Genomic DNA, 13,815 nt, shown 5'->3' on the forward strand with positions numbered 1-13,815 from the left:
TTTTTTTCCTTGTACTTCTGTCTGTATATTTTATCAGGAACTAAAGTTTTATAGTAATTGTTTTGGTGAAGGAATAGGTTGACTTTTTTAACTGAAAATGGGTGATATATCAATGAAATCTCTGAAGTCTCCTTCAGCTGATAGCTTGGGACCCCTTTCTTTTATTATGTAATCTTTTGATCCCCTCACCTTCAGCTTCTGAAACTTCAAGGCAGTTAGCACTGAGACTTCATACTAAACACTGCTCCTTTACAGCCTTTCCTGTGATTATGAGGTAGCTCTTCTACAATGGGAAAAAACCTATTTGGTATCACTAATTATAAATAATGCCAGGGAATTTTATTTGGATTTCTCTTCTCCTGTATTCAGACTGGGGTGAATCTGAAGAATTAGCTGCTTCTTAATAACAGCTGCTTCTATGGAATACATGTTTATGTGCAGTTTAGGTTTAGGTTGCTGTGATTGTTTCACATTATTTTAGTAATCTGAGAAAGGTATTATTCTTAATAGGAAAAAAATGTGCTTGTCTTTTCTTTCTTTTTTCCCTCCATTTTATTGGGATTACTTTTATGAGCTATTAAAGAATATATGTAGATTTCTTCATTATGTAATTCTCATCAAATGGCAAAAAATAAGTTTTTTCAAATTTTAGCTCAGTGTTTGATTATGAAGATAGACCTGATTAGGAACCTGAGTATCTGCTGCTTTTGTTTATTCTGATGACATCATTTACCTTTATGAAATCCTTTCTTTTCTGTGACTTGTTTAGTTTCATTTTTTTATCTTCTGTCTCTCTATCGCTTCCTCTTGCCTCTTATTCAGAAGGTAAGCTTTTGGATATTTTCATATATTCTTCAACCTTTATTGATGCACATTTGATATAACTTTTTACATATGAAAGAATAGAAAATGTGATGTTTTAATTTTTCTTTTCTCAAACTGATGTGTGATGCATAGCTGAAGTATACAAATTAAATATTAATTTTTTTCCACATGTGTACCCTTAGGTGTGCCAGCATCCAAACTCTCGAATGAGAGAATGGGGAGCAGAAGCTTTAACTTCACTTATTAAAGCAGGATTAACATTTAACCATGATCCTCCACTTTCACAAAACCAGGTAAAAAAAAAAAACTTACCTCTTTTTTAAAAGTACTTAATGTAAGATCATCCTCTCCCAAGTGTAACTTTTCTTAATTTATCAAATAGATGATAGTCTAAAAGTGGGTCTTGTTGCTTAATATTCTATTTTATTTGTAGGCCATGGATCTCTTACAGAAGGTTGATATGTCTAGATTTTTAGGATTATCTGTATTAAAATTTTTTCTTGTTAATAACACTGAACTAAGTTAATAAATTACCTAGAATTGGTCTCCTGGTCTAGAAGTTTTCCTCTTCATGCAGTGCCAAGGCTTCATTTGGGGGCCATACTTTATTAGCCTCTTTTCCTTTGGTCCTTACCTGTCTCTATTTTTATTTTTCCCACTCATTACCCTTACATTGGGAGAAACAAGTGGCAGAAGAGGAAAGCACAATAAAATAGATTTTTATTTTTAAATACTTTTAAAGGTTATTTTATACTTTCAGAGTTTACTTTTGTCATGAATCCTTTGTCCTGACTCCCATAATCATTCACATATATCTTATACAGTTTCTAAAAAGTACACCAAAGTTTTATTATTTGAAGATTGAGTAGGAATGAGGCATTTAATAGCCATTCCCATTGCCCTATTATCTCACTGTATTGTATGTAGTTATAGTCTACAAATTTCCTCAACAAATAATATTGAATGCATGCTATGCCAGGCAGTATTTTAGCTGCCTGGGAATAGAATGATGAACAGGACAGAGAAGATCATTTTTATAGAGCTTTCATTTTAATGATTTCATATTTTTTTCCTACTACAATTTAAGTTTTTTATAACGAAAGCCCTGTTTGTGTATATATCCTCAGCATCCAGCTTAATACCTGGCACATGGTGAGAGCTTAATAAATGTTTGTTCAGTCAGTGAACCAAATAAATGAATCCTTGGAGAGAAAAAAATTAAAAATGAAGCAAGTGCTTTCAAATGCTGAAAAGAATAGAACAAAGTGCTTTTTTCACTTTACAACAGTAAAAAAATTTTGTGGTTTTATGTCATCTTTGTCTACTGTACTTGTTCATTTTTAGGAGAACTGAGACTTTTAAATTTCAGTACATGGGGTATGCATTACTAGAGTAAATGAAAGGTAATTTTAGAAATTGGGAATTGTTTTCTTCTTTCCAAATAGAGCTAGGTATATATAGATATATTTCCTTTAGTGAGATTCATTTATATATGTGTCTATAATTAATACCTTTTAACATAAGATCACTCCCTATTTATCCTGAAATGTAGCATCTTGAAGATTGATTTTTATTTTCTCTTATTAAAAAAAAAGACATAGATGACAAAATAATCCTAATGATTACTGTTAGAGAAATCTTTTTCAATGTTTATTTTACTAAAAAAATTCTCTTTACCATTGCAGTCTGAGTGGAGGTGAATTTAAACTTGAAAGGCAATAGCAGAGCCTTTCCGTGTTCTGGGACTTCTCTTTCTAATTAGCTTCTTGCGTCCTTTTCAGAGGCTGCAGTTGCTTTTACTGAACCCATTAAAGGAGATGTCCAGTGTTAACCATCCAGATATCCGACTCAAGCAATTAGAATGTGTGTTGCAGATTCTGCAGAGTCAGGGAGACAGTCTTGGGCCTGGATGGCCGTTAGTGCTTGGAGTTATGGGAGCAATCAGAAATGATCAAGGGTAAGTGTTTAAAATTAACATCCAAAAAGTGATAGGGAAAGGGAATCCCTCCTAAAGTCTTGGGATGATGGTTAATTTTTTATGTATGCCCTTTCTGCTTAAGTTTAAGATCTAGAATAGTTTTTCTTACCCTACCTTCAAGTGGCTATAGGGAATTCTTAGGGCTCACGTTTGTTTTGGAAGGATGGAAAAATTGCTGTTTCTTTGCCATTTATACATGCTTACAAGGTTCTTACTTAACAATAAGAAAAATGCATCAATCTAACAAACTTTGAAACACATCCAAAGGTTGAGTTTCCTTTTGGTAAACAATTTGGTAAGATGTAAATGAGCATTTAGTGTTTGACCTCTCTATATATACTATACTTGCTAGTTAGTCTGATTACATGGATAAGTAGTTCCTGCTCTGAAAGTAGAAACCTGTGGAAAAGGAACAAGGCCTAGAGCCCTAGTAACAGAGTAGTTTGTTATGCTACAAAAGAATAGGACTCCAGTGGGAGGGGTATATGCCTGTGGAGTGGGGCAGAGCCAAAACTATAAAGGACCTTATATGCCTTTATAAATTATTTGGACTTATCCTCAGTACATTTGGGAGGAATTTTAGGATTTTAAGCAGAGGAATGATGTGATTTGTTATGTGTTTGAGATACCTCATTATGTCAGTAGCATGGAGGGGTAAATGGGAAATCCTGCAGCGCTCTCTAGAAATAGGAGACGGATTTGAGCTACTTAATAGATTGACTGTTGGGGTGAAGGCAGAAATAGCAGACAGAGTCAGGGATGACTCCAAGATTTGTGACTTAGGCAGCTCAGTGGATGGTGGTATTATAGGGAATACAGAAGGAAGAGCACAGTTGGAGGAAATGTATGGACTTGTTTAATTTAAGGTAGTACATTGCAGTGGCGAGATTTAGCAAACATTTGGATATATTTGTCTGTAATTCTGTGGCAGGACTTATCTTGTTTTGATGACTAGTTTAGGAGTTTTACATGATTGAAATGCTTGAGACTCCTGTGGAAAATTAATTTTTCTTATTTATTTGTAATAAATTTCCTTATATACTATAAAATACAAGATGATTAAAGTGGAAAGATATCAGCCAAAGCCTAGATCATCCGAACAGTTATAAAATAGAGTGTGTCGTAAGGATGAAATTAATTAATACATGTAAAATACTTAGAAAGTATATGATATAGTAAATGCTCAAAGTGTTAGCTATTTTAATGTTTTTATTATTTTTTTCACCACCAGAATTTTTCTCCAAAACCATATACTTCTTATTGTCTTCATTTGAAATACAAAATTACTCTTTACTTTTACAGACTAGATGTAGAATTTTAAATAAAATATAGTATAGATATAAAAGAATAAGGAACTCATTTTCATTCAGTGAGTGAATTGTGTGTATTCTCCTGTGCTAGGCACCATGCTAGTTACTGAGGGTACAGTGGTGAGAAAGTAGCTGTATCCAATTTCCCTTTTTCATTCAATGTCTATGTTTTGTTTGAGTAATTGATGCAATAGAAATAATATGGCATTAGTACATAGTTTCTTTTTTTTTTAGTTTACTTATTTTATTTTTTATTCCTGTGAGTACTTTCTTTATTTTTATTTGTTAATTATTTTTAAGTAATCATATCTTTTTTTACATTTATGTAAATGATGAAGTACTCTATGATCTATGTTAGGGAAAATTTTCTTGTTCGAATTTTAAAATTTTACTTCAAATTATTGTAAGGTATATATTTTTCCTTGCATTTCTGTTAAATACATGAGTATAAATTTCTTTTCTTTTGTATTTTCAGAGAATCCTTGATACGAACTGCATTCCAGTGTCTTCAGTTGGTTGTGACAGATTTTCTACCAACAATGCCTTGCACTTGCCTGCAGATAGTTGTAGATGTTGCAGGTAGCTTTGGACTTCATAACCAAGAACTTAATATTAGTTTAACTTCAATAGGCTTATTGGTAAGTATCATTGCCTTCCTTATATAATCTAGAAATCACTGTTTGCAAATGAGAGTGAATGCCAAGCTAATGCTATGCATTTGACTCTATAGGAGTCATTTAAATGACTTTTCAGTACCAAACTTATACCTTGTATGAAGGGTTAAATAATATCATTTAAGAAATAATTATTTAAAAGCAGAGTATTTGGAATAATTTTGATATATTGAGCTGAAATTTGGCTTTTGTAAGGTTTGTTATGGGAGAATTTAGTAAACAAATAATAGTACATACAAGAGAAATGTTCAGTTGACTCTGCTGTGAAGGGTAATTGATTTCTTTTTAAATTTAATTTTATTTATTTTTTTATACAGCAGGTTCTTATTATCTGTTTTATACATATTAGTGTATATATGTCAATCCCAATCTCCCAGTTCATCCTACCACCACCACTACCCCCTTTCCCCCTCTTAGTGTCCATACATTTGTTCTCTACATCTGTGTCTCTATTTCTGCCTTGCAAACTGGTTCATCTGTACCCTTTTTCTAGATTCCACATATATGCATTAATATACGATATTTGTTTTTCTCTTTCTGAGTTACTTCACTCTGTATCACAGTCTCTAGGTCCATCCACATCTGAACAAATGACCCAATTTCGTTCCTTTTTATGGCTGCGAAATATTCCATTGTGTACATGTGCCACATCTTCTTTATCCATTCATCTATTGATGGACACTTAGGTTGCTTCCATGTCCTGGTTATTGTAAATAGAGCTGCAATGAGCACTGTGGTACATGACTCTTTTTGAATTATGGTTTTCTCAGGGTATATGCCCAGCAGTGGGATTGCTGGGTCATACGGTAGTTCTATTTTTAGTTTTTTAAGAAACCTCCATACTGTTCTCCATAGTGGCTGTATCAATTTACATTCCCACCAACAGTGCAAGAGGGTTCCCTTTTCTCCACACCCTCCCCAGCATATGTTGTTTGTAGGTTTTCTGATGATGCCCATTCCAACCGGTGTGAGGTGATACCTCATTATAGTTTTGATTTGTATTTCTCTAATAATTAGTGATGTTGAGCAGCTTTTGTTTTTAAGCCTTCATGCTTCTTATTTTTTTTTATTTCTAAATTTGTTTATTCATTTATGGCTGCGTTGGGTCTTCGTTGTGTGCGGGCTTTCTCTAGTGCGGAGAGCAGGGGCTACTTTTCATTGCGGTGTGTGGGCTTCTCATTGTGGTGGCTTCTCTTGTTATGGAGCATGGGCTCTAGGCACGTGAGCTTCAGTAGTTGTGGCATGCAGGCTCAGTAGTTGTGGCTCGCGGGCTCTAGAGTGCAGGCTCAGTAGTTGTGGTGCATGGGCTTAGTTGCTTTGCGGCATGTGAGATCTTCCCGGACCAGGGCTCGAACCCTTGTCCCCTGCTTGGCAGATGGATTCTCAACCACTGCACCACCAGGGAAGTCCGAGCAGCTTTTCCTGTGCCTTTTGGCCATCTGTATGTCTTCTTTGGTGAAATGTCTATTTAGGTCTTCTGCCCATTTTTGGATTGGGTTGTTTGTTTTTTAAATACTGAACTGTATGAGCTGTTTATATATTTTGGAGATTAATTCTTTGTCCGTTGATTCGTTTGCAAATATTTTCTTCCATTCTAAGGGTTGTCTTTTCGTCTTGTTTAAAGTTTCCTTTGGGGCTTCCCTGGTGGCGCAGTGGTTGAGAGTCCACCTGCTGATGCAGGGGACACAGGTTTGTGCCCCGGTCCGGGAAGATCCCACATGCCACGGAGCGGCTGGGCCTGTGAGCCATGGCCGCTGAGCCTGCGCATCCGGAGCCTGTGTTCCGCAACGGGAGAGGCCACAACAGTGAGAGGCCCGTGTACCGCAAAAAAAAAAAAAAGTTTCCTTTGCTGTGCAAAAGCTTTTAAGTTTCATTAGGTCCCATTTGTTTATTTTTATTTCCAATACTCTAGGAGGTGGGTCAAAAAAGATCTTGCTGTGATTTATGTCAAAGAGTGTTCTTCCTATGTTTTCCTCTCAGAGTTTTATAGTGTCCGGTCTTACATTTAGGTTTCTAATCCATTTTGAGTTTATTGTCGTGTATGGTGTAAGGGAGGGTTCTAACTTCATTCTTTTACATGTAGCTGTCCAGTTTTCCTAGCACCCCTTTTTTTTTTTTTTTTTTTTGTGGTACGCGGGCCTCTCACTGTTGTGGCCTCTCCCGTTGCGGAGCACAGGCTCCGGACGTGCAGGCTCAGCAGCCATGGCTCACAGGCCCAGCCACTCCGCAGCATGTGGGATCTTCCCGGACTGGGACACAAACCCGTGTCCCCTGCATCGGCAGGCAGACTCTCAACCACTGTGCCACCAGGGAAGCCCTAACTTTGGGGTTTTTTTGTTCTTCTTTCTCTAATTGCTTTGGGTGTAAGGTTAGGTTGTTTATTTGAGTTGTTTCTTGTTTCTTGAGGAAGGATTGTATTGCTATAAACTTCCCTCTTAGAACTGCTTTTGCTGCTTCCCATAGGTTTTGGGTCATCGTGTTTTCATTGTCATTTGTTTCTAGGTATTTTTTGATTTCCTCTTTGATTTCTTCAGTGATCTCTTGGTTATTTAGTAGTGTATTGTTTAGCCTCCATGTGTTTGTATTTTTTACAGATTTTTTCCTGTAATTGATATCTAGTCTCATAGCGTTGTGATTGGAAAAGATACTTGATATGATTTCAGTTTTCTTAAATTTACCAAGGCTTGATTTGTGACCCAAGATATGATCTTTCCTGGGGAATGTTCCATGAGCACTTGAGAAGAAGCAGAGCACTTGCTTCTGCTGTCTCAAGGGTAACTGATTTTTAACGTTGTTTTCATAGTAACATTTTTTTTTAATTGAAGTATAGTTGATTTACAATGTTGTGTTAATTTCTGCTGTACGGCAGAGTAATTCAGTTATACATATATATATACATTATCTTTTATATTCCTTTCCATTATGGTTTATCATAGGATATTGTGTATAGTTCCCTGTGCTGTATACAGTAGGACCTTGTTGTTTATCAATTCTAAATAGTTTGTATCTGCTAACCCCAAATTCCTAATCCATCCATCCCTCACCCCTCTTCCCCTTGGCAACCACAAGTTTGTTCTTTATGTGTGTGAGTCTGTTTCTGTTTCATAGGTTCATTTGTATCGTATTTTATATTCCATATATAAGTGATATCATATGGTATTTTTCTTTCTCTTTCTGACAGTAGTAACATTTTTATGTACTACTTATTTAGGAAGTAAAGCTTCAATAAAGACTTTACCATTTACATAGTCCTGTAGTGTGTCAACACTGCTTAGTTAGGTGTTTAGGAGATAGCATATAATAGTGAGAGAGCCTAGACTGCGGAAACAGATATACATGTACTATTTTAATTCTGTCTGCATCTTGTTCATTGTTAAACTATTGACCTCTTGAGCCTCATTTCACTTATCGAGTATAGAAATAATAAAATCTATGTTAAGGTATTGTTAATATTACATTAAACATATAGAGAGGTAAACAGTATATATTTATTTAAAGGCAATTATTTAGAGTCTTTTAAATGCATATTATAATTCAGAAGTTTTTAAAGTCAAACTTAATGTTCCTTACAACTAGATAAGTTAATATTTTACAATTAAAAATGTAATCATGGGGGAAAACATAGGCATGTTGAGTATTTAATTGCTCCCAAAGGATGGTTGGTTAATTCATTGTTGATTAAATTACTGCTAGATATCATGTCCTTTATTTTACATTTATGTTCATAGGTATTGTATTCTCTTCATTTTTACAATTGATGTAATTCTCATTAATTCACATACCTTACTGTGGTTGACAGTGAACTCAATAAGACATGTTTGGAGATGTTAACTACTCTTGTATGAAATTACAAAATATTATTAAATGATAGTACGGGATTGTTTAATAATTTTGTTAGGTTAATAATGGTATCATGGTTATGTTTTTTAAAGCCTTTTCTAGTAGAGATTATAAAATATAGGCATGAAGAAAATATGACAAAATGTTAACAATTGTTATATCTAGATGTGGTGGTTATATCAGTATATTGATATATTCTCCCTGCTTTTCTGTATGTTCTTGAAATTTTTCATATTAAACATTTTGTTTCTTTTTCATTGTCCTTCATTTCTTTTAATTTTTACTGTGAAGTAAAGATACACCCAGACACCTCAGTACCCATCACCCAAGCCAGGAAATGGCACATCACCCTACTTAAGACCCTTCATATGCCCCTCTCAGATTGCACTGGCCTCCTCTGTCAAAGTCATTTGTATCCTGAAATTTCTGTTACTTGCTTCCCTGTTTTTCTTTATAGTTTTTATCACTTTATGCTTTTATGCTTAAATAATATATTGTTTGCAGTTGCCTGTTTATGAAACAGAATAAGTAGAATCATACTTTAATCTTCTGTTGTTTCTTTGCTCAACATTTATTTTTGAGATTCACTCCTGGTGATTTAATCATGCAGTATTTCATTGTATGATTATACCACAATTTAATGGTTCAGTCTACCTTTGGTGAACATTTGGATTATTTCTTGGTCTTTGCAGTTATGAGCAATGCTGTCATAAAGATTCTTGCACTTGTGCAAGGAATTTTTTGAGGGCACATAGCCTACATTGGAATTGCTGGGTCTTTATGTATGTGCATGTTCAACTTTCTAGGTAGAACCAACTTGTTTTCTTTTTTCTTTTATTTATTGAGGTATAGTTGATTTATAATATTATATTAGTTTCAGGTATACAACATAGTGATTCAAAATTTTTATGATTATACTCCATTTAAAGTTGTTATAGAATATTGGCTATATTCCCTGTGCTTTACAATATTTCCTTGTAGCTTGTTTATTTTATACATAGTAGTTTATACCTCTTAATCTCCTATTCCTATATTGTCCTTTCCCACTTCCATCTCCCCTCTAGTTTGTTCTGTATGAGTCTCTTTCTCTGTTGTTGTATTCATTTGTTTGAATCATCTTAGATTCTGCATATAAATGATAACATACAGTATTTGTCTTTCTTTGTCTGACTTATTTCACTAACCATAATACCTTACAGGTTCATCCATGTTGTTGAAAAAGGCAAATTTTCATTCTTCTTTATGGCTGAGTAGTATTCCATCGTGTGTGTGTGTGTGTGTGTGTGTGTGTGTGTGTGTGTACGTGTATATATATAGAAAGATATAGACAGATATATATATAATATATACAATCTATTTATTTACCTATCTAGCTACCACATCTTCTTTATCCATTCATCTGTTGATGGGCACTTAGGTAACTCTATATCTTGGCTATTGTAAACAGTGCTGCTATGAACATTGGGGTGCATGTGTCTTTTCAAATTAGTGTTTTCATTTTTTCCAAATATATATCTAGGAGTGGAATTTCTGGATCATATGGTAGTTCTATTTTTAGTTTTTTGAGGAGCCTCCATACTGTTTTCCACATTGACTGCACCAATTTTTTCAAATTATTAATGTTAGCACAAGATTGCTCCCTCAAATTCTGAAATCAGTTAGAGACACTTGACAGAAGAGGAGGTATTTTCATTAAATCCATTCTACTAGAAAAGGAGTTTCTGAAATAATTGTTTTTTTATTTCTGAAAAAGTATGTGTTGCATATCTATGTGTTTAAAATAAAATCTATGAATAAATTGATATTTTCTCCTTTGCTTTTTAGTGGAATATTTCAGATTATTTTTTCCAAAGAGGAGAAACTATTGAAAAAGAATTAAATAACGAAGAAGCAGCACAGCAAAAGCAGGCAGAAGAGAAAGGAGTGGTTTTAAATCGGCCGTTCCACCCTGCACCACCGTTTGATTGTTTGTGGTTGTGTCTTTATGCAAAATTGGGTGAACTATGTGTGGACCCCCGTCCTGCTGTCAGGAAGAGTGCTGGGCAAACTCTATTTTCGACAATTGGTGCACATGGAACTTTATTACAGCCCTCAACGTGGCACACTGTTATTTGGAAGGTACTGTAAAATAGCTTGAGTTATCAGTTCTTAATTGAGACATGCTTATATACTTTTTCAATTAAACTTGTTCCTATTAATTAAAAAAATTTTTTTTAATTTTTAGTTTTTTTATTGAAGTCTAGTTGATTTAAAATGTTGTTAGTTTCACTTTCACTGAATGTGATTCAGTTATACATATATATTCTTTTTCTTCCTATTAATTTTTAAAGAAGAGTTTCCGTCTGTGCATTTGGCAAAACAGAAAATGTTAGCTTTGTCGTATTTTTAATTGCACCTCACATAGATCAGATTAAATACTAAAAGCCTCATCTTTTTATCTCTTTATCTCCTTTGCACTTCCCTTTCTCCTCGTTTTCCCCTGTGGTAATAGAACTAGTAGTTGCTAAACCACTACCTATAATTCAAATATAATATAGTCAAATGAAAATTTTCACTAGTAGTGAAATTTACTTGCAGACTCACCAAACAAAAACCACCTCCAATTGGTAAATTCCGTGTTCGTTCATTAAATATGCAGTTTCATTTTTTTAATTTTTCAATTTTATCTTCTTTTTAAAATGTTCTTACAGAGTCAACAGCTTGTTAGTGAGCATCCCCTCTTTGCTAAAAGCTCTCTGTTTTTTGTTTAATCTGTTCCATTTTAATAAAATTCTATTTATAATCCTTCCATTGCTTTTGTGAATTTTTGAAATCAGCAAGTTTGATGGTAGGCAAAATGGTAAACCTTCATTGTATTTAACAGTGTTTTCAGTTTAATAAAAAGACCCCAGAATGTCTTCTTAAAAAATTAATAATGTATGTTCCGTAATAAAAATAATTAAAAGCCCTGCTCCCCACTCCTATGTCTTCTGTTTTTTTTCGTTTTTTTTTTTTTTTACTAGCTGCACCACGCGGCATGAGGGATGTCAGGGATCTAACCCGGGCCCCCTGCATTGGGAGAGTAGTCTTAACCACTGGACCACCAGGGAAGTCCCCTCTTGTGTCTTCTGTTTCAACTCTATCCCCTGGCTTCTCAGTTCACAAACATGCTGAAGAGTCCTTTACTGTTTTAAAAAACAAACTGATATTTTCTCTGATTTCTGTTTTCTTTTCAGACAGCTTCATTGTTAATCTTGCTGCCTAAATCTCAATAATTTTTTTTCTTTCTCACTTCCCCTGCATTCCCTTACCCCCTTGTAATTTGATATCCAGATTATTCTACTTCAGAGTATCTTAAACCTTAGCATGTAACAGAATCTCCTAGAGGACTTAATAAAGAACAAATTGCTCGAGCCACTGTCCCCAACCCCCTAGAGTTTCTGATTTCTTTCCCCTGGCGCAGGGACTGAGAATTTGCATGTCTGTGAAGCTCCTGGGTGATGCTGATGGTTCTGAGACCATATTTTTAGAACCACACAAATTGTTCATAGACTCTACAGGTAGTCTTCTAATTGCCAAGTCTCTTGCCCCATGCTCAATCCTTATCCTACTCATTTTTTGTAGCATTTAATACTGCTGATTATTTTTTCCTTGAAATTTCTCTTCCTTTGGCTTGTGTTCCACAGCATGCGTGTGCTTCTCTACTCAATTTTTATTTTATTTTTTGGGCTCCTATTACTTCCTCTGATTCTACATTTTAAATGTAAACATTCCCCAAATCCCAACTGCTTCCTGCTTGATTTTTTTCAAGCACCTTCATCCAGTCCTGAAGTTTCAGCAGTAACCTCTGTCCAGATGTCACTCATAGTTATATATTTGCCTGCATCCCTCTCCTTAACTTCATTCCCTTCTTGTACATTACCCCCTAGGTGCTCCATTGGCGCCTCAGCTCAGTAAGTCTTAGACAATAGTCTATGCAATTTATTTTAATTTTTCATATTCTATGACCTTAAGGATAAACTTAATATAAGGACACATCTGTTGGTCAGTTTCGTCTAATATATGGGGATTGATCAGAATGTCAGGTGTAATTCTTTGTAACAATGCCTAATTTTCTATGCTGTTACTTAAGCTGTGTTATCAATACTTTTTATATGCATTGTTATAAATATTTAGGTTCTCTTTCATCTATTGGACCGAGTTCGAGAGTCTTCTACCACTGCAGACAAAGAAAAGATTGAGTCCGGAGGTGGCAATATTCTCATTCATCATTCAAGGGACACAGCAGAGAAGCAATGGGCTGAGACATGGGTTTTAACATTGGCCGGAGTAGCAAGAATCTTCAACACTAGAAGATATTTACTGCAACCTTTAGGTAGATACACATTTTTTTTTTTCTGAGTATACAAGTAATTAATGTTAAAGGAAATTTGGAAAATACAGGAGATTCTTTAAAGTTCATATACAATGCTACTTTCCAAGAATAATCCATCTTAACTGCCAGTCTTTGTGTTATGTGTGGTGTGTGCATGAGCATGCACGTTTTCATTCATTTCACTGAAAAAATATGTAATGTGCACCTACTGCGGGTGAGTGTCTAGGGGATACAGTGTCCTTGCTATATCATGGGTATGAGGGAAGAACTATAATTACATAAATAAATACAAAATTGCTACAATGATCAGTGCTAAAAGGAGCTTATAATAGATTGTGTGCTTATAATAGATATTTGACCAGGCCAGTGAGGTATGTATAGTCTTCCCTGAGAAAGCAATATTTTATCTGAGTAGTAGTTCATCAGGCAAGGGCAGGAGGAACTGGGAAGAGCCTTACAGGCAGAGAGAATGTGTAAAAGAGATGGGAGAAGATTGAGGAGATGGGGATGGTGAGGACCCCGGCATGTTTGAAGGTCTGGAATGAAGAGAACACAGAAAAGTGTAATTCCACATCAGGTTGTAGAGGTAGAGAGAGGCCAGAGCATGGAACACTTTGTAGGTTATGTTCAAAAGTTAAGACTTTATTCTAAGAGCACTGGAAGGTTTTAATCCATGATGTGATGTGATCAGATATGCAGTTCAGAAATATCACTTCAGATGGTAAGTGTGGAATGGAATGGCCACAAAGAAGAATGGTAGGATACTGTTAGACTGGTGAGGAAACTTGGTGGTGTAGATCAATGCCTCTCAACCAGGGCCAATTTTGCCCAACC

At 35.0% G+C, this 13,815-nt stretch overlaps 1 protein-coding gene across 2 annotated transcripts in view; it reads left to right on the forward strand.

Annotated features, from left to right (window-relative positions):
- The window catches only part of MON2 (MON2 homolog, regulator of endosome-to-Golgi trafficking), a 123,927-nt gene that overhangs the window by 67,775 nt on the left and 42,337 nt on the right, over window positions 1-13,815 (forward strand). For both annotated transcript variants that reach the window (XM_029205050.1, XM_029205051.1), the window contains exons 21-25: window positions 1,008-1,118; window positions 2,607-2,782; window positions 4,589-4,751; window positions 10,452-10,745; window positions 12,783-12,981. In XM_029205050.1, the coding sequence (XP_029060883.1) occupies window positions 1,008-1,118; window positions 2,607-2,782; window positions 4,589-4,751; window positions 10,452-10,745; window positions 12,783-12,981 (943 nt within the window). The remainder of the gene's footprint in view (window positions 1-1,007; window positions 1,119-2,606; window positions 2,783-4,588; window positions 4,752-10,451; window positions 10,746-12,782; window positions 12,982-13,815) is intronic.

Source organism: Monodon monoceros, unplaced genomic scaffold (assembly GCF_005190385.1).
Source record: "Monodon monoceros isolate NGI ecotype Baffin Bay Population unplaced genomic scaffold, NGI_Narwhal_1 Super_Scaffold_6, whole genome shotgun sequence".
Classification (NCBI taxonomy): domain Eukaryota; kingdom Metazoa; phylum Chordata; class Mammalia; order Artiodactyla; family Monodontidae; genus Monodon; species Monodon monoceros.